Genomic DNA, 20,090 nt, shown 5'->3' on the forward strand with positions numbered 1-20,090 from the left:
CCTACTCACAAAAACCTTTGGTGGGAAATTACCATAAAGATGGAAGCGGATTGCATGGGGGAAAATTAGGTGTTAAACACTTTTACTTTCCGTGGACATATAGCTCCCTTGCATTATGGTTTGTATGGGAGCATTACTTATATAGGTACGTATTTAATTATTATGAAGGTGGCATTTGGATCTTAAGTTACTTAACATAAGCTACTTATATCTCAATTACCTTATCTTAGTTTTTACCCATTAAGCAGATAAGTACATTTGGCAAAGACGAACTTCTCCTCTCTTTGGTCTCTCTGGATGTCTCTCTTTAGCATCTCATGAAAAGTAGAAAAGATAAAAACAAAAAATTAACTAAAATAATTCAGTAATTTTAAGTAAAAAAGTTACTTATAATTAATCATAAACCAAATTTACTTATCTGAAATAAGTTACTTATCTAGTGTGTAAGTAGAAAAAAGTAACTTATTTGGTGGTATCCAATTAATGGATCCTAAGCAACCTCGTTAATTGATGGACATTTTTTTTTTCATTTTAGGAAAAATCGTTCCTTAAACTAATCTACGTTAAAGAAAACGGTTTGAAGGTCCCAAAAAAAGTATTGGAATGTAAATATCATATTAATATATAACGTAATATTTTCTGAAATTCCCTTTATAACACTATTGAAATCGGATTGCCTACTGAGTTACTCAGTAATGTTCTTATCACACTGAGTAAACTCAGTTGGGCCCACCTTGAATGTATGTAGTCTATTCATATTGTCCATCCGCTTGTCCATCTAATTTAAGGGGTTGAACCCAAAATTAGAGCATATCCAAAGATCAAGTGGATCATACCATATGAAACAGTGGAGATAATGATTTCCACGGTTGAAACCTTTTTAGGCCTCACAGTGATGTTTATTTGTCATCCAAACTGTTCATGAGATCACACAGACATGTATGAAGGTCAAAAACAAATATAATCTTAATCCAAAACTTCTATAGCTGCTAAGAAATTTTCAACGGTAGACATTCAATTCAACTGTTTCCTATGGTGTGGTCCATTTAAACATTGTATATGCTTTATATTTGGGTTCAAACCATAAAATTATCTAATGAAATAAATGAACGAAGCGGATAAAATACATAAATTATGGTGGAACTCACAGAATTTACTCATAAGCTAAGCGTAGTCAGTTACTGCGCAATCCGCTTCCCATTGTCTTTGTAACAGTAGAATATATCCTACGAGATCTATACAGCTGTATGTGCAGTTGTCATGCATATCTTAATTATTCTGGAAAAAAAACAAAGGGAATGGACCCTATCGGAGGACAAATGCTGGTGAGTGGTGAGCGGAATTGGATTGCGTACAGCACCGGCCACCAAGGGCTATACCTGAGGGTTGACCCTGTAGGGTCCACCATGATGTATGTGTTTTATTCATGCATCCATCCATTTTTTCAGCTCATTTTAGTATCACCCTAAAAAAGAAGTGTATCCAAAGCTCAAGTGGACCACACTACAGGAAATCGTGAGGATTGAATGCATACCGTTGAAAACCTCGAGGGCCTCGGAAGATTCAGATCACGCTGATATTTGTTTTTTCCATTCACGAAGGAATGTTTGACCTTATGAACAAGTTGGTTCGCAAACAAACATCATGGTTGGCCGTTGAAAGATTTTAATTGTGGGTGTTATTACCCAAGATTTTAATTGTGGGTGTTATTAACCCCCCCCCCCCCCCTGTTTCCTGAAGTGTGGTCTATTTGAGCTTGGGATTTGCTTTATTTTTCAGTTCACGCCTTAAAATGAGCTACCAAAATGGATGGACGGTGTGGATTAAACACGGACATCATGGTGGGCCAAACAATCCACTTCCCTGGTGTGCCTGAATGCATGACGAAAACGAACTCAATGGGAGGGAAGAAGAGAGAGCTAGAGAACCATACCGGAAATTAAAATTATAGGATGCCTCCTACGGCGTCGGAGAACTCTCAGCCTTGATCTTTTAGAACCAGAATTTCACACCACTTACTTAAATCTGAGAAGGAGAAAGGAAAGGAACGATAAAAATGTCCAATGGACGGGATGATTTTTTAAAGATAGAATAGAAATGCTTTACTTGTCGTCTTCATAGACTCTATTATTGAAGCTTGGGGATGCTTTACCTTTCCTCTTCATAGACTTTATTATTGAAACTCGGGGTTACATGAATATCCTGTAACCTAACCTGGGCCTATCATGATGTCTGTGCTATATCCACTCCGTCCATCTATTTAACCAACACATTTTAGAATATGCATTCTCCATCTAATGGTGAACAATCCCCCTGTGAATGAGTACGGCCCAAAGACCATATTATCAGGAAATCTTACTCCTTTCAACCTTCAAATTAAAATTCATTGATCGAACCGTTGGGATCTATTGAACCATGTGAATTTCAGGGTGTGTGGCATCGAAAGGGAGGCTCATGAATTGGTCCGTCTGCGTTGTAAACATGGACGACAAGTGTACATCCTACACATGCATGTGCATAAGCATAGGTGATCTTCTAATGTACAGTTTACAAAATTATTCGGTATGTCTAGGGAACATTGACTCTTTTAATACGTCTCTTGGTTTAAACAGCTGAATGATCAAAATCAAAGATCAGGATCGTCCATCAATTTGACCAAAGTTTCGTTAGCCATGAAGAAATACTCCTGTTGATCAGGTGTAACCATCCGTCCATGGCTTTGGAAAACAACTTATAAAATGAGAGGCCATTGTTTGAAAAGAAAGCATCCTACAGTTAATATCGATTTTTTTTTTTTTTTTTTTTTTATACAAGTAGTCGTCAAAGAAAATTAAGGAAAAACTAATGGATGGTCAGGATTGATGAATATTTGAGCAGAATGTCATATATGCCCTTGGGACAGTAAGATCCTCGGTGTGCCATGGACGTACATCAGCGTTACCTTTAATAATTGAAGACAGATTGTTTTTATCTTGGAATAGTTTTCCGACAGCTGTCACGGACCGTAAAGTTCTGCCTTTGGTTTGTGGAATGCAATCTCAACCACACAATCGAGAAGTAGGGATCCTTTCCTAACCAAAGATTTACGGACGCAGCTTTGGGATCCACCTTACTGTGGGGCCACCTTGATGCATTTATATTAAATCCACTCCCAACATTCGTTTTGTCAGCTCATTTCAGGATATTATCCAAAAAAAGAAATGCAGCAGATTCAAATCTCAGGTGGACCAACCACATGAAACAGTAGCGATTTCTGTGGTCCCTTGGGCTAGGTTTGTGTGACCTTATCACCACGTTGGATGGCAAATAAACATTCGATGGCTACTAAAAAGTTTTTAATGGTCAGCATTCAATTACTACTGTTTATTGAGGTGTGGTCCACTTGAGATTTAAATCAGTTAATGTTTTGGCTACTGCCCGAAAATGAGCTAGGAGAAACGGATGAACGGATTGGATACAGGACATATACATACCCTACAGCAAGGGATTCACTGAAGGCGCATCCCGATATGCAAAGGATACTTTCAACACTGCATCGTTTGACGCATTAGTCAGCTAATAACCGTGTAAGCTAACCATGACATCAACGGCTGATTTCGACGCGATCCCGTCACGTCTCACATCTATCTTTAATACACTGTATATCAGCACGGCCCGTTGTCAGCCGAAGCGGATTGCGTGCTAGCGTTGCTTGGAAGGAATCGGTCCAGGCGGGGGTTTCATGGACCCACCGTGTTGTATGGATTTTATAACCCAAAACCAGCAATGATCGAATAAGGAAATGGAACAAAATCATATCACTATCAAGTCATAAATTGAAAGGCTGTGATCATCTGATCAGGATGATATCACGCCCATGTACAATTCACAGTGGACGCTTCCTCTCCAATGGCCCACTGTGATCATAGGTGTCCCACTCGGGTCCTATATAGGGGAAACGGATTGGCTACTCCCCCTGCCACTAGTCTGGTAGCTAGTGGTCGGTGCTCTTTGGGCCTACTATGCTGTGTTTGGTTCATCCATTCCGTTAATCCATTTTTACATATCATTTTAGGGTTTGATCTCAAAAAATGAGAGAGATATAAATCTCAGGTTAACTACACCATAGAAAACAATAGTGATTGAATATCCATCATTAAAATCCTCCTAAGGTGTAGGTCTATCATACGAACGGCTGCTTTCCATGCCATGCGGTGTTGCTGTGCGTCCATTTTTTAATCGTCTCTGTACCTCCGCCCGTGTCTAACCCCAAATGAGCAGTTATATGGGAGGGAGGGCCCATCGTGACTCATCTATTTATCCATGTCATTCATTCATTCATTTTCTCAATTCATTTTAAGTCATAAGCATAAAAATTAAGTACATCCAACGCTCAAGTGGACCACACCAAATAATAATACAAGAGTAATATGTGGTGTGGTCCTAGTAAATGTGCCTCATTTTTATGTTCATGACTTAAATTGAAAGGGGGGAGGAGGGTAGGACATCTCCGTACATCCTCTCCTTAGCTTCAACCAAGTAGTACATATGGGGGCCGGGTGTGGATTAGGTCCTACCCACCGTGATGTAAGGGTTTTATCCACGACGTTTGTCGTTTTTCTCATGTCATTTTAAGATATGTTCAAGAAATTATGCAGCTGCCAGGCTTAAGTGGACTACACAGTGGGGATTGAACATCTACCATTAAAAACTTATTAGGAACTGGGGAAGTTTTGGATCAAGATGATATTTGTGTTTTCAGTTCATGGGGGTTTACATGACCTTATGAATAGGTTGAATGGTAATAATACATCAAGGTGCCCCGGGAAAGGTTTCAAAGGTGGTTGTCATTATCACTGTAGCTTCCTAGCTTCCTTTGGTGTGGTCCACTGGAGCTATGGACTGCTCATTTTTAGAATCACACTTTAAAATGATTTGAGCAAAGCGATGAACGATGCGGATAAAACTCTTACATCGTGGTGGGCCCCACAGAGCCTTACTTGGATCCGTCGGGGTAGGATGCAATCCGCATCTACTGATGGGGATGCGGTGGGGCCCAACGTGAGGTTTGTGAGAAATCCATTTCGTTTATCCGTTTTGTGAGCTCATTTTAAGATACATAAAAAATTAAAATAAAATTGAGAGGGATCCTGCACTTAAGTGAGCCAAAACTGTGAGAATTGAACTTCCTACAGTTGGCGTCTTCTCATGGGAAGCGGACTGGCTGGTGTACCACACACCACCAACCTGGCTTGTGTGGGTACATGTCATGCGAAGACAAGCCCTAACGCCCCTCGGCCTCCTTAGTTGTACGAACAGTTCAAGTCAAATCAAAGTTAGGTGGGCCCCACAATGATGCATTTATTATATCAACACCGTTCATACATTACTTGGAAATATCATTCTAGGCATGTACTCTAAAATGAGTCATATCCAAAACACAGGTGGCCACACCACAAATATCAGTGAAACAATGATTCTCATCCTTCAAACATTCCTAGGGCCCATTATAATATTTATTTACCATCCAATTTTGTCATAAGTTCATACGGGGCTGGGAGATGCGTAAAAACAAATATCAGATTGGTCTAAAACTTCTGTTACTCCAGCAAGGTTTCAATGGTAGACACTCAATCCGCAGTGTGGTTCACTTATCTTTTGATGTCTTATTTTTCGGTTCAACAGCTACAAAGAGCTCACCAAATGTACGGACAGTTAGGATATTACACATACGTCATGATTGGACCCACAGAACTCGGTGACGTCAACGCACCAGCCACATCGGTGGTGTCTGGTACACCAGTCAATCCGCCTTCTTACCTTCCACGGAGCAGCACATTTGAGGAAAATCCACAGCTGTTTATCGAAGTCTAGACCACACATTCAAGCATTCGAGTTGCCGGACAGACAACCACACTCAAAGTTTTCGTTGTCCTAGATTGTGACTCGGTGGAAAATTGTTAGGTGGGACAAACAATCACACACAACCAACGTTTCCGCTGTGGTAGATCACTAAAGAACGATAAAGAAGGTATCTTATATTAGCTGGTGATTTCTTGAAGTGGGTCATATGAATTTTAATTTGATTTCGATTGTAATAAATTTTTTTTTTTTTTTCCTGTTTACAGCAAAAGATTGTGATGAAAGTCCAGATGAACAACGATTTGAAGAGCCGGACCAAGACCCTGAAAATTGCAGTCAGCATACCAGGTAATTTCGCCAGCATTTAGCTCAGATGTAATGCGAAGATTGCAGTTCTAACTAATTCAACGCGGGATTAAAATGTCATCAAAATCAGGTGTCAGTTGAGCAAACTGAGTGCATTGAGTCGATGAAGGCAGATTTGGGGATGAATGTGATGTGCTTGACCCCAATTCCAATTGCAATTCGATTTGAGATTCGTCCCAAATGGGTGCCGAAATGGAATCTAACCAGACAATATATTCATTTAAATGTTAAACTAGAGTACCTATGTCTTCTTGGTACCTTGAAGTTCTGAACCGAACTGAAGATATGCCATCAACCAGAGAACCTGATGGAGTCTTTGTAATTTCTGATTTGGGTTTTTAGTCGTCATTTTGATAGTGTTGCTTGCAGGTACTATATCTACTGCGTTGGAGGAGCAGACATAAGGACCAACTTGTTGTGGTCGGTGAGGGAGTTGATGCGGTCGAGTTGATAAGTCTGCTTAGAAAGAAGACGGGATACACAGATCTCATTAGCATCGAAGACGTCCATGAGAATATAGAGAAGAAGGACGAAGAAGGCGGGGGCGAGAAGAAAGACAAAGCAGGTGGTGGCAGCAAGAAGAAGGACAAGCCAGACGATTGTGAGAAGAAGGACAAAGAAGGCGGCGGCAGAGCTGGCGAGAAGAATGACAAGGCGAGCGGAGAACTGAGAAAGATGGGGGCGAACAAAGTGTACGGCGGCTGGTTTATGTATGGGCCTGATACATGTGCGGAGGCTGTCCCAGACAAACCAAAACTACAAGAATGGCTGCTGACGGCGGCCCATTAAGAAGAAGAAAAACTTCCACTGGGCTCGCCTTCATAGTGTCCGTATGCCATTCAATATAGCAGCTGGAGCAGGGACGATGACAATCCATCTCTGCGAGTGGGCCTACAGGTTCTCTCCATCTCTTGTGGTGGTTTGGTTGTAGCTTGGATGTGGTGGGAAGTAGTGGGACATTGATATCCGTTTTCGAGCCTTTTTATTTATTTATTTATTGAGACTGCCATGTAAGGATACGGATAAAGCTGATATTCGTGTTTTCCCTTCATCCATTCGGGTGTGTGTGACCTATTCAACAGATTGGATGGTAAATGACCATTAGGGGTCGCTTGACACCGTAGATTTGGGGGGATTTCAAGTCGCCTGGCTGTCTGGCAGCATAAAGTAACCATGGATTTGCAATTCCCTCAAAATAAGGGGTTTGAAATCTACAGTGGGAGCTTGGATTACACCTAAAATCTATTCAATAGTTGCATGTGTAACATGTGTGTTACCATACTATTGTTCTATTGGGCACATAGCTCACTAATGATATCCAAAAACAATTAGATTATCAATTGCATCATTTAACTAGTTTAATATGATGTTCAACACTATCCAAACATTGTCCATGCAAATCAACGGCTAAAAATTGTTGGTTAGTCACTCGGACATGATTTTGTGCTTGTGGCCCATCCCAAATTTGGAATTTCATCATTTTCGGGCAAAACATATATTTCAGCGGGCTTATTATAACCATTGTGTTAAACATTACCTACATCGTTAATTAGCTATATTAAAGTTGATTTAGTAATTAAATTCCAATCCCCATAGGTATACCATGTGTAACTACTTTTGGATTAAAGTTGATTCTCATTGCATGGTGCCAAACACAACAGCAGGATTTCAAATCCAAGGGGTTCTGAATCCATGCTCCCAAACAGGCCCTTATATTGGGAAGTAGGAAGTTTTTAATAGTTGTTCAATCACCACTGTTTCCTGTGGTGGGGTCCACCTAAGATTTGAATCTGACTCATTTTTTGGTCTCATGACCTAGAATGTTATGCCCCTGGTGGGTTCGCATGCTTTTGTACGAATAGACTCACCATTGTGTGATGGACCTCACCATGGATGGTGGTTATTCTAGTTCCAGTTTCTACAGTCGTCTTCTGGACCCGCCATGGATAGAAAGCAGGGTATACTCTGTTTCTGTTTGTTCAAATGGGTTCACTGTTAATCCGATGGAACTGCATGGATGCACTATTCTATATATCATCATCTGTGGGACCATCGTAGCCCTTGATTTTTGTCCGCAAATAGGCTATTAATGAAAGAAGGGCACTTGTTTGATACTCTAGAAGGGTGTAATGGTTGATATCCAGGCACTCAAAATTTGCAATTGTGGCATATATGATCAGCTCAAATTAAGCCACTCAGATTGTAAATAGGAAATCATCCTACGAAATGTAAGTGCCTTTGGCTAATGGGAATTTGTTTGTTGATAATTGGAAATTTTTTATTGAATTTGGAACGTTGATGGTTTTGGCCCATTTTATAAATCCATTAAATATTTGTAGATACACCACCTCGAAAGACTGTGTACGTGAAATTAAATGAGAGTAGGGAGGAGCAGCTGACATCGAGTGCAGCAGATATTTGTGGAAAGGCCAGGTAAGAGTCTGTCCACCAGGCGCAGTGCAGGGAAGGATTGCATGGCTCAGCAGGGAAGGATTTCGTCTCTGGGGAGGCTGTAATGGGACTTGTGACACCAGTGGCATTTTCTCCAAAGGCAGATGATAGACGCAACGAAGAGAGTCAGGCCACAGCCCAAGATGACACAGAGATAGCAGCGTGGGAAGGCTGCCTTTTAGGCGTGCAACTTATATTTGTGAAAAGGCCTCACAGTCTTGAACCCCGGCAACAAGCTGGCAGATGTCCAATCAGGTTGCTATTTGAGGAGACTGGGACCCAAATTGTGATTGCGCAGGAGAAAAAGAGTGTTCGACACAATGCTGTAGTTGCTCATCAATGGACCAAATGAGTATTAAGTACTCTTCGTGTGTTCAAACATGTGGGCTAGCTTTGGCCATGAAGGTGAAATTTGCTTAGGGAAAGATGTTGAAAGCCAAACATTTACAGCAATTTCCTTGACAAAATATATTGTACTCCACTTAGGACATGCATATCACCAAGCCAATGTCCCTAAAATGCCATTAGTATTTTCTTTCCACAATGAAAATTTATATTCACATACCAATGGTATAACCATTGACATCGAAAGAAACACTTTTGACATACCCATAAACACGAACACTGCTTCTTGTTCCAAAGCATTTTTCACATATAATCGATACAACTCCTTGGCTGTGTCCTATTCTTAGAATTTTGGGTGGCTTTCCTCAGTTCTGGATGGAGGCTTTTGAATGTTAGCACCCTCCCAGCAGCTGATTTCAGCTTCTGCTTCTTTTTTACTTACACAAATGCAACATAGTACATGTCTAAAGCCAACTTTTCAACCATGCTGATAAAAAAACCCATGGTTTGCAATGCTCATAGCCATGCCCAAATAACAACCGTATTAAGCAAAGCCCATAGTCTTATATAAAACCCATTTCCGGCTACGTTTATGTATAGACAAACACACTTATCATAGAAACATACTCTTGTCCAAGAAATTCCAGGCTAAAAATACACCCAATAGACACACATAGCCTCCAAAGCCTCTCACCCAAGACAAATACTACCCTTTATCTCCACATCCTTGGTGAGGTCACTACACGCCCCTTCAGCTCTACATCCTTGATGAAGTCATGACATCCGTCATGCATTTCACTCTTTTCATTTTCAATACCTTGCTAATCTCCTCAAAACTCAGAGTAGATCGACACTGCAATAGATCTATAGCATGAACACATAAACAATAGATTTTTAGCAGATACAATGATGGATCCATAACAGATACAACAGTAGATCGATAATTGATAGAACAACATACTCATGACAGATGCCCTAACGGATTTATATGAGAACCTATACATGGGCCAGGCCCAGGCATATCTGGGCCTGGTTCATGAGTGTAAGACCCAAGTGTAAGCCCAGCCTGCCTACGTTATGAGCTCGGTGGTAGGGCTAATGGGGCCAGGCTGGCCAATGAGCTTTTGGTCCTAGCCTATTTTGGCCGCAGTTGGGCTGAAATACTGTACCTAAGAGCCCACGTCCTTGCAATATTCTTCCAAACAGAAAACTTAAAATTCTCTACATTTTTTATTTTTTGTACGTGGTCCATCCATGATGAGATCCACAGCATAGATGGGCCCAATTGATGCATCACCCATCCAAGGTTGCAGTACAGAAATGGTTCCGGTGTTCCGATATATTACGGTCCTACCATTCTGAGGTAACATCTCTCATCCAACTAGGTCCTAAGAGAACTGCCGGGTCGTGGTTTTTAGGGTAAAGCACCATCCACGGCCAACAACAATTCGAGGGTCCAAATATAATATACGTTTGCCACGTCCGTCCGTCCGTCAATGTGGTTGCAAGGGATAGGAATTTAGGCCTCGTTCAAATGGATGCCGATTAGCTACTGAAATGTCGAGTGGAGAGAGTCCCTACTAAAGTGACGTCACCAAGTTTTGTGGGCCCCACCATGATGTATATTTTGTATCCACACCGTCCATTGATTTGGAGAGATCATATTGGGGCATGAGCCAAAGAATGAGTCAAATCCAAAGCTCAAGTGGACCCCACCATAAAAAACAGTAGGGAGAGTGACGCCTACTATTAAAAACTTCCAAGGGCCACAAAAGTTCATGTCTGCGTTGACACATGAACAGGTTGGATCTCAAATAAGTATCATGGTGGACCTAGAAAGGTTTCAACAGTGGGCGTCACTCTCCTTACTGTTTTCTGCTGTGAGGGCCACTCCAGTTTTGGATCATATCATGAAATCATTCTCCAAATGGATGGACGGTGTGGATACACGGCCAAAGGTTGCTGCCTCGATTCAAATGGCGCCTACTAAGTAATTGAGTACGTTCTTATGGTGATGAGTAAATTCTGTTGGGCCACCATGAATGTATGTAGTTTATCCACACTGTCCATCGGTTTTTCAGCTCATTACAAGGGGTTGAGCCCAAAATTAAAGCATATCAAAGGAAACAGAGGAAATAATGATTTCCACCGTTAAAACCTTTCTAAGGATAACGGTGATGTTTATTTGTCACCGACATGGATGAAGGGAAAACTTATGTATGTGGCATCATTTATCTGTTAAAATGGCTGTACGGAGTCGATAAAATACATAAATCACAATGGACCCGACAGAGTTAATTTATTGGGAACACTTAGCCTACTGAGTTAGTGAGTTACTCATGACGCAGTATATTTTAGAAATAAATTTGTAAATTTGCACGTTCATGGAGAAAAGATACCTTGTACAGCTAGACTTACCTCATCGACGAATGAATGATAGATGCCTAGTTTAGTCGTTCCCTGACCCATCCCTCCGCTTCTGTCCACTCTCCAAGCTCAATGATGGGGATGTGCCCCACCTTTCTACGGTCGTCCTCGCTTCCATCTTTCAGCTGCAACCTATCCGTCAATTCCATTGGCATGTTCTCTAAGCAGAGCTCTTGGAGTACGGTGAGGTATTCAATCCCTTCTGGAAGGGTCTTCAACTCTCTACAGTGGGCCAGAGTTAGCTTTCGGATGCTTGGCAATGCTCCCTTCTCTATTACTATTCGATTTAGTTGTTTCATATCCACTAAAGAAAGCTTCCTGAGCTTAGTGAACCGTCCATCGTGGAAACAAAAACGCTGCCCTTCATAGGCATTCCAAAGATAAAGGAACGTCAGATTGGGCAATGCTTGGAGCGATGAAAGGGGATCTTCTTCTCCCAACTTTGACCAATTCAACGACAATTCGGTGAGGTTCACAAGGGAGCTAAGCCATGGAGGCACCTTCTCCAAACGCCCGTTCAGGTAAAGCTTCTGAAGAAGCGGTGTTGTGTTAGGAGAGAGTGCTTCCAATCGAAGTATTTCTTCCTCTCCAGTTGCGCGCACAGTCAACTTCAGAAGGTGTTTCATCTTTCCGATTGAATTGCACAACTCAGCTCCGTCGATTGCTCTAACATTGGAAATGCTAAGATTTCTCAGTTGGGTCAAGTTCCCAACTTTTCTAACAATCTCCCTTTCTTTGGCATCAATATCATCTAGACTTTGTAAACTTGTTAAATTACATATTCTTATAGGAACTTGGATGCTTTTGTAGTATTCAAAACTATTATAAGACCTGTCAGTAATTCGATAAATAAACAGGTGTCGTAGTTTCCGTAGTTTCACAATCCCACTGGGTAGCCTCTCTAGCTCTGTATTCCTGACGTCCAGTGTTTGAAGGTTCTGTAGCTTCCATAAAGATTCTGGAAGCTCCCTAACTCTAGTTCCACTTAAGTTTAGATATCGTAAATTGAACATGTTAGTCACTTCATCTGGTATGCTTTCGATAGGAACTCCTAGATTTAGGACCCTCAGCAATCTAAAGCTTGATGCCATCGTATTTAAAGAAGATGAAAGAGACATGTTTCCATCAAACACCATGAGGGAACGAAGATGTGTCATACCTGCGCTCGAATGATTAATTTCGTCACTACTGTAGATTGACATGCGGCGTACTTTGCCATTTTGCCTTGCTTGCAGCTCATCGTATGTCGTGCAGAACTTTTCTTCGCGACTTACTGATAATGCCACTTCACGCACAATATCGTGCATTCGACATGTTTTCAACCTTCCAAACTCATTCGTCTCAACAACCTGAAGTATGTTTCGATGGATGAGTTCCTTCAGATATTCTTCTGCCACCTCCTCCATTGTAATTTTACCGGTCTCCTCCACAAAACCCTCTGCCACCCATAACCTAATCAGCTGCTTGCGGTGAATTAAGTAATCCTCAGGAAACATGCAACAATACAGGAAACAATGTTTAAGTTGATATCGCAGATCATAGAAACTAAGCAACAGGATGCGCTTTAGTCTTTCAAGCATTTGATCATTTGTCAACTTAGAGCTCAGGTCTCTGTAGACTCGATCCCACTCCAACGCTGTCTTGTCTTTCAAAAGGCTGCCCAGAGAAACAATTGCGAGTGGCAAGCCTCCACACTTTTCTACAATTTTTTGTGCCAATTCCTGCAACTCTGGAGGACAGGGTTCCTTCCAAAACGCCTTCTTACTGAAGAGTTCCCAAGCCTCTTTCTCTTGAAGACGCTCGAGTGGAAATGGACGGCTTCCATCCCCTAATGCAGAGGCTACATTCTCAATTCGAGTAGTAAGCATTATCCTACTTCCACATCTATTTCGTGGAAAGGCAATATTAAGATCTGTCCATGCATCTACACTCCATACGTCGTCTAAGACCACGAGGTACCTCTTTGTGTCCAAATAATCACGCACCATCTCCACTAGTTGTTTGCGATTCATGCTTCCCATATTGCTCGGAACCTCAGGTTTGTTTGTCTTGAACAGATCAGTTATCACACTTTTTAGAAGTCCTTCCACATTGTAAGACTGTGAGACAGAAACCCAAACACAGCATTCGAAATGCTTCTTTACCATTTGATGCTTGTAAACTTTCGCCACAAGAGTAGTCTTGCCCAGACCACCCATCCCCACCACAGAAATAACAGTACGTCTTGGTTCTTCCTCTGTCAACCATACAACTATTTGATCTATTCTTTCTTTGAGCCCTACAACTTCATCATCGTCTTCATAAAGAGCAGTTTCTCCATGATGTTTCCATCTTTCATTAGCATTCTGTGAGCTCGATCCATCTTCTGTATTAATAAGATTATATTGATCTTTTCTTGTTGAAATGGCTGCAATATTTTTCTTCAGACCTTGCAGTTGAATGGCAAAACGGTGCCTGTAGCGAATATTCTTAAGGAGAGTGATGGTATTAAGGAGAAAACCCCTGAATCCCCCTCGTTGTGGCCTGTCCATGCGATACACGAACTCATCGATGATGTCCTCCACTTCATATGTAGCATCTCTTACTTGCTCCACCCAGGTTCTCAATCCGTCATTGCTATCCTTTCTTCTATCAGCATCCCTTAAGAAGGCTCGCATGTTTTCAAGTTCGAGCTTGATTTCTTCTACTTCAGTCCGTACTCCCCTTAGTAGGGATACTTCTTGAGTGAGAAGGGCACTTAGCTTTTCAAGCAAGAATCCAGCAACACTCTCCGCCATTGCTTCTTTAACACGAGACAAAAACAGACGTTATCAATTGAAATAATGCTTTGGTAACGGTAGATACCAAAACAGACGTTATCAATCCAAATAGTGCCTTGGTAATGATAGATATAAAAATACTTCACAGTATTGTTTCGGTTTTTCTTTACTTTACTTTCTTCTGTTTATTTTTATTTTTTATTTTTTGTAAATCTTACACAGAAAAGGTTTAAAAGATGGGACCGTATCCACTACAAAAGTTAAAAAGCATTCTTGTCCAAATTTGGCTCAACTGGTAGACCGAGTGGAGATACCTCGTTTCAACACTTGAGGTCTTGGTATCGATCCCTAGTGGGGGTGGCTAACATAACATCGAGTGTGTGTACTTACATGGGTGTGTACTAACAAGCTAACCCAACAGGAGAAGATAAATATATATATATATATATATATATATATATATATATATATATATATATATATAGTCCAAATTTTTTTCTACCGAGTAAAGATCTTACATGCGCGTGTAATTCAAAACCCGAGCTGAAGGCAACCATAGGCCATGCCCAGTGGGAAGGGGATTGCTTGGTGTACCAAACACCACCGACCTCAGTGATGTGTTTACATCAAGTTCGATGGGCCCAGCCCACCACAACTTATGTTTTATATCCAAACCGTCCGTCCATCCATTTGGAGAGATCATTTTAGAGGTTAAACCCAAAAATGAGCCTGATCTAAAGTTCAAGTGCACCACACCATGGAATGCAGGGGGATTGAGTGATTACTATTGAAAACCTCCCGAGGGTCACAGAAGTTTTAGATCAATTTGATGTTTGTTTTTTTCCCTTCATCTAGGTTTGTGTGACTATATGAACAGGTTGCATGGCAAATAAACATCATGGTGGGGCCTATGAAGGTTTCAACGGTGGGAATCAGTCCCCATTTCTTTTTGTGGTGTAGTCAAATCTCCCTCATTTCTGGGCTCACAATCTAAAATGTTCTTGCAAAATGGATGGACAGTGTTGATATAGTACATACATCATGGTGGGGCCCACAGAACTTGGTGACATCAACACACCACCAGGGTCTGTGTGTGGCACACCACGCAATCCGTTTCCGGCCGGCCTAATGACACCCCGCGTAAATACACGTAAATGCTAATCACTAGCTTTATCTCTGTTAAGAATAAATGGATATTTCCTCCTTGGAAAGCCATTTGCAAAGGGTGGACTTAATCTCGTAGGCTCAATTGTGATGCCTGTGCCATATCCATGCTGTCCATCCATTTTACTGGACCATTTTAGGGCATGAGCCCAAAAATAGGTAAGATCCGAAGCTCGAGTGAGCTCACATGTTAGGAAATCGTGGTCATAAAAAGATTTTAACTATAGGCGTTCAGCTAAATATTTCACGTAGCGTGCTCGATGTAAGTTTGGATCCACCGTAATTTTGGGTTTATGCCCTAAGATCAGCCCTTAGAGTGAGTAAGACACATATATCACAGTGGGCACCACATGAAATTTGCACTGTCCTCAATTTTAATGTCTAAAAAGCAGTAATTGTGAGTATACGAAAAAGTGAAAAAAGTGTTGGTAAATAATCAAAACACTTCTAGGTGCATTTAAAAGATGGAATTGAAAAACAATCACAAACTATCGATCAATACCATTCTTAGTGTCTCCTAGATTTTCCATTAGTTATGAGAACCGTTGATATGGTGGGCCATTGAGGATGCCTATGGAGAAATTTTGTGGGTATTAACCAAATGGATGACTCCATCGTAATGTTTCTTTTCACGTTGAGATACATTTATAATGTATAAGCGTTTAGATTTTTGATTTTTTATTTGAGTCTTTTGCTTCAAAGTTTGTGATTGGGATATCTTCATTTTCTTTTTTATTTTGAGCTTTGATTTGAGTATTTTCATTGGTGTTTCTAATTTCGGTATTTGATTTGAGAGTTTATGAAATAGGTTGTAATTTGGAGATTTGATTTGGGGGTTTCAATTTGTGAATTTGTTTGGAATTTTTTATATGGATTCTTTTGACCGGGTGCATTTGATTTAGGCCTTTTGAATTGGAGGCATTACTTAGGGCTATTGATTTTATTTTATTTTTCCTTATCTATTATTTATTGTCCTTACTAATCTTTGCCTTTAGTAAATTTGTGTTGGGTTAGGCCATATTGGGAATAACCATGTATTTGTTGTAGGACGTGACACAGATACATTCCTAGCATGGTTGGACCAAAATAAGGTGAACCGTAAATTGGCCATAACTTTTGGTCCGGGTATCGTTACGGGGCGCACTACCTATCAATCTTTACTGAAATGGGTCATCCGAGGTGAATCAACCCACAAAGTTGGTCGTGTCTATCTGTTTCGTCGTAAAATATGTGTTTTCAGCTCAAGATGTGGTGGGTGTTGGATTGGTGCGTATCAAGATGTTTGATGACATGGAGTGTACCTTGATAGAAGTGGTGTAAATTCACCAATTTTGATGGTGTCCTTATAGTTTCAAAGGGGCACTTACTGTCATGAAGGCACAACGTAGCGGGAACCTTTACAGGTTGATCGTGAGAATATTAGTAGGTGGAGTTGTAGCGGATACAACGGATTCCATGTCAGCACATATGTGGCATGCACATTTGGGCCACATGAGCGAGCGGGGTATGAAGGTACTTTTTGATCGTTATTTAATTTCATCTTTTAAAGTTTTTTATTTAAGTATATGTAAGCATTGTATATATGGTAAACATTGAAGATTATCTTTTAAATCTGAAAAATATATATGTAATGGTATTCTTTATTATGTGCATTCTGATATATGGGGGTCATCACCTGTGGTTTCCGCTGGAGGGTCGTCTTGATTCATCATGTTTATTGATGACCATTCTAGAAAAGTTTGGCTTTATTTCATGAAAAATAAATCCAAGGGTTTCACTAATTTGAAACAATTGAAGGCCATGATGGAAAAACATACAAGGCGAAAGGTAAAAGTTCTAAGGACAAACGATTGTGGAGATTTTACTTCAGGTGAATTCAATCAGTACAGTAAGGATTAAGGGATCGTAAGGTACAACAGAATGCGCTATACATCAGAGCATAACTGTGTGGCTAAACAGATGAATTGGACTCTTTTGGAGAGGGCTCGATGCATGATTAATAATGCTAAGTTGGGCAATGATCTATGGCTGAAGTCGTTAATACGGCTTGTTACTTAGGGAATCAGTCTCATTCTACAGTCATTTTTGTTTCAAACAAGGGGGCGGGAGCCCCTTCAATTCAAAAAAAGAACTTTACAAGACTTCGGGAGGGCCCAGACAAAAATTTGCGGGCCGCTCCTATCATATCACCTCTAGAAACAAAAAAACCTCAACTACAACCTACCGACTGACCCTGCAACAACACGGCACAGGATCTAGGGGGCTAAGGGATAGTCTGAATCGAACCCAAGCCAACCTCGTAGAGAAACACCAGACCCTTTGTTTGTCTGGGAAGGGAAGCCAAATGATCATGACAGATATTCACCTGAGTCTCGCTCCCCATTTTTGCCAGACTGTCTGTTGGGCCATTCCCTTCTCGGAGAATGTGGTGGAAAGTGAATGTGCCGGCTAACCTCAAGTTGTTTATCCTATCTACCTAAGGCTTCCAGCTCCACCGACATCTAGATTCTTAAACAAGAATGGCAATCACTAGCTTTAAATCCGATTCTACCATTATCCTGTTGATCCCTTTGATTAGACATAACTTTAAACCGTTATATATTGCACGTAATTCTGCACTATTGTTTGTACCGAACCCGTAAGCTGCAGAGAAAGCGAAGATGAAGGAGCAATCTTCCTTTCAACAAATTCCTCCTCCTCCTGAGAAACCAGGATTTCCCCTAGCGGACCCGTCGACATTTAATTTCAGCCAACCCGGAGTAGGATGTCTCCATTTAACCTGAACAAAAGTAGAACCGCTATGCCTAGGGGCCAGGAAGGTTGGGATGACCCTATTTGCATAAGAAGATGAAACCTGATCCTGAAAATTTTGGATTGTCTGGGAGGCCCACCAATATATCCGAGTAATGGACTTTCGGGCGTTCATCGCTTTCACTCCGAAAGAAGCTTCGTTTCTGGCTTTCCACAATTCCCAGAGAATCAGCAGTGGGAGAGACGATATGATGCTCTGGGAGGCAGCACCTGGAGTGGATGCACGTCTCCACTGACATACTTTGGTGATCACAGAGACATGAGGAATCGAAGAGATGCCACAAATCCCCTCGAAATGAGCCCAGATTTGAACCGCTTGCTGACCAGTTAGAAAGAGGTGGCTAATAGATTCCATGTCTGGAACTGAATCATGTCTCGGAATGCAGCAGCGACACTTAGAGGGCAGGGCAATTCCTGTAGCTTGAACTCTACTATCCACAGGGATGACGTTATGCAGCAAACGCTAGATGAAGATAGAAACTTTGGGCGGAATCCTGCCTAACCAGATCCAATCTCCCCACGTAAAATGTGGATGAGCTTCCCTGATAAGCTTCCAAGCAGATTTAAGAGTGAAATCCCCTGATGGGTCATGCGGCCAAACACACTCAGCCGGTTCTTCCGTGATGACGAAACCCCTGGAGAAGATTACATCAATAATCTCTTGGGGAAGAAATTCGAAGACTCTGGATGGCGGTAGAGGGCCTGACTTCCCAAGAAAGTTTTTCAGTTACGACTGCTACAGTTCTGGTGGGATTTGGCCCGAAACTCATTCTACAGTCATTGATTGTAAGTTTCTAGAGGATGTAGAAAGCGGTTAAAAGGTAGACTATTAAGGACTACATTTGTTTGGTTGTAAAGCTTACTCTCATGTACCTTTAGTTGAGAGAGATAAGGTAGACCGAAGAGCCAAAAAGTAAATCTTTGTTGGATATGATGGTGTGAAAATGTATAGGTAGTATGACCGGGTCACATGGAAAATTATCATTAGTGGCGACGTCAAATTCGACGAAGGGTACTTATTCTAGAAGAATGAACTGGATGAGCAAGAGGAATCAGAAAGCTTAGCTGTGGACGTTCAGGTTGACACAGGTGATACTCATACTAAAATAGATATGCAGACAAAGTACTGAAGCAGGTGTAGCAGACACCTGTGAAAAGGAATCTGCTTCGGGATCGCAGGTTACCGGTGAGATACAAGAATGTCTCTAATATCTAGGGCTGTACATGAACCGGGCTAGCCCAATTAACTCGCTCGACTCGGCCCAACTTGGAACTGAGTTCGGGTCGGGACGGGCCATTTTCTTCTATTCGAAATTGAGTTCGGGCCGAGTTCGGATATGTTCCAGTTCAGCTCGACTCAGCCTATATATATATATATATATATATATATATCCTAAATTTTTACCCTGTTATCCTAACCATTTACAGCAATCCAAGCCGTCTAAATCGTGGGTCCCTTTGTAGATAGAGTAAAGTCCCAAAAATCTATGACAAAAGCCCTTCTCAAAAATTAAGGCCATTCAAGTTACCTGCCAAAGCTCTTCCTATGGAGTAGATGGAGAAGAGTAAAAAAATCAAGGCCATCCAAATTGTGGGTCCGAAACTGGCCCGAACTCGGCCCAAACTCGCTCGATTGCTGACCGGGCCGGGTTCAGGCTGGACATGTTGGCCCGGTGACCAGGCCGGGCCGGGTTTAGGCTGGTGACCGGGCTGGGTCGGGTTGAGCCCAGTTCGACTCGGTTTGGCCCAATGTACACCCCTACTAATATCCCATACACCCTTATTACGGATAAAGATGATCCTTTTACTTTTCAGGAAGCTCTTGATGGGCCTGATGTAAAAAAATAGAAAGCGGCAAAAGACAATAAGATGGACTTATTGTATAAGAATGAGACATGAGAGCTAGTAGAACTTTCTGTCAGTCGA

The 20,090-nt window shown here is 41.4% G+C and overlaps 2 protein-coding genes and 1 long non-coding RNA gene across 5 annotated transcripts in view; 1 reads left to right on the top strand and 2 right to left on the bottom strand.

Annotated features, from left to right (window-relative positions):
• The window catches only part of LOC131236025 (disease resistance protein RPM1-like), a 158,828-nt gene that overhangs the window by 83,929 nt on the left and 54,809 nt on the right, over positions 1-20,090 (bottom strand). For all 3 annotated transcript variants that reach the window (XM_058233115.1, XM_058233114.1, XM_058233112.1), the window contains exon 2: positions 1,934-2,025. The gene's annotated coding sequence lies outside the window, so the exon portion shown is untranslated. The remainder of the gene's footprint in view (positions 1-1,933; positions 2,026-20,090) is intronic.
• Positions 5,830-7,332, top strand: LOC131236027 (uncharacterized). Its single transcript, XR_009166499.1, has 3 exons — positions 5,830-6,010; positions 6,108-6,189; positions 6,577-7,332. It is a non-coding gene; the product is annotated as an uncharacterized LOC131236027 (long non-coding RNA).
• On the bottom strand, positions 11,448-19,828 carry LOC131236045 (disease resistance protein RPM1-like). The gene is made up of 3 exons (XM_058233136.1): positions 19,775-19,828; positions 19,038-19,185; positions 11,448-14,212 (listed from the first exon to the last, which is right to left on the bottom strand). Exons 1-3 carry the CDS (start codon positions 19,826-19,828, stop codon positions 11,448-11,450), a joined length of 2,967 nt encoding a protein of 988 aa, XP_058089119.1.

The sequence above is a fragment of the Magnolia sinica genome, unplaced genomic scaffold (genome assembly GCF_029962835.1).
Source record: "Magnolia sinica isolate HGM2019 unplaced genomic scaffold, MsV1 ctg129, whole genome shotgun sequence".
Taxonomy (NCBI): Eukaryota; Viridiplantae; Streptophyta; class Magnoliopsida; order Magnoliales; family Magnoliaceae; genus Magnolia; species Magnolia sinica.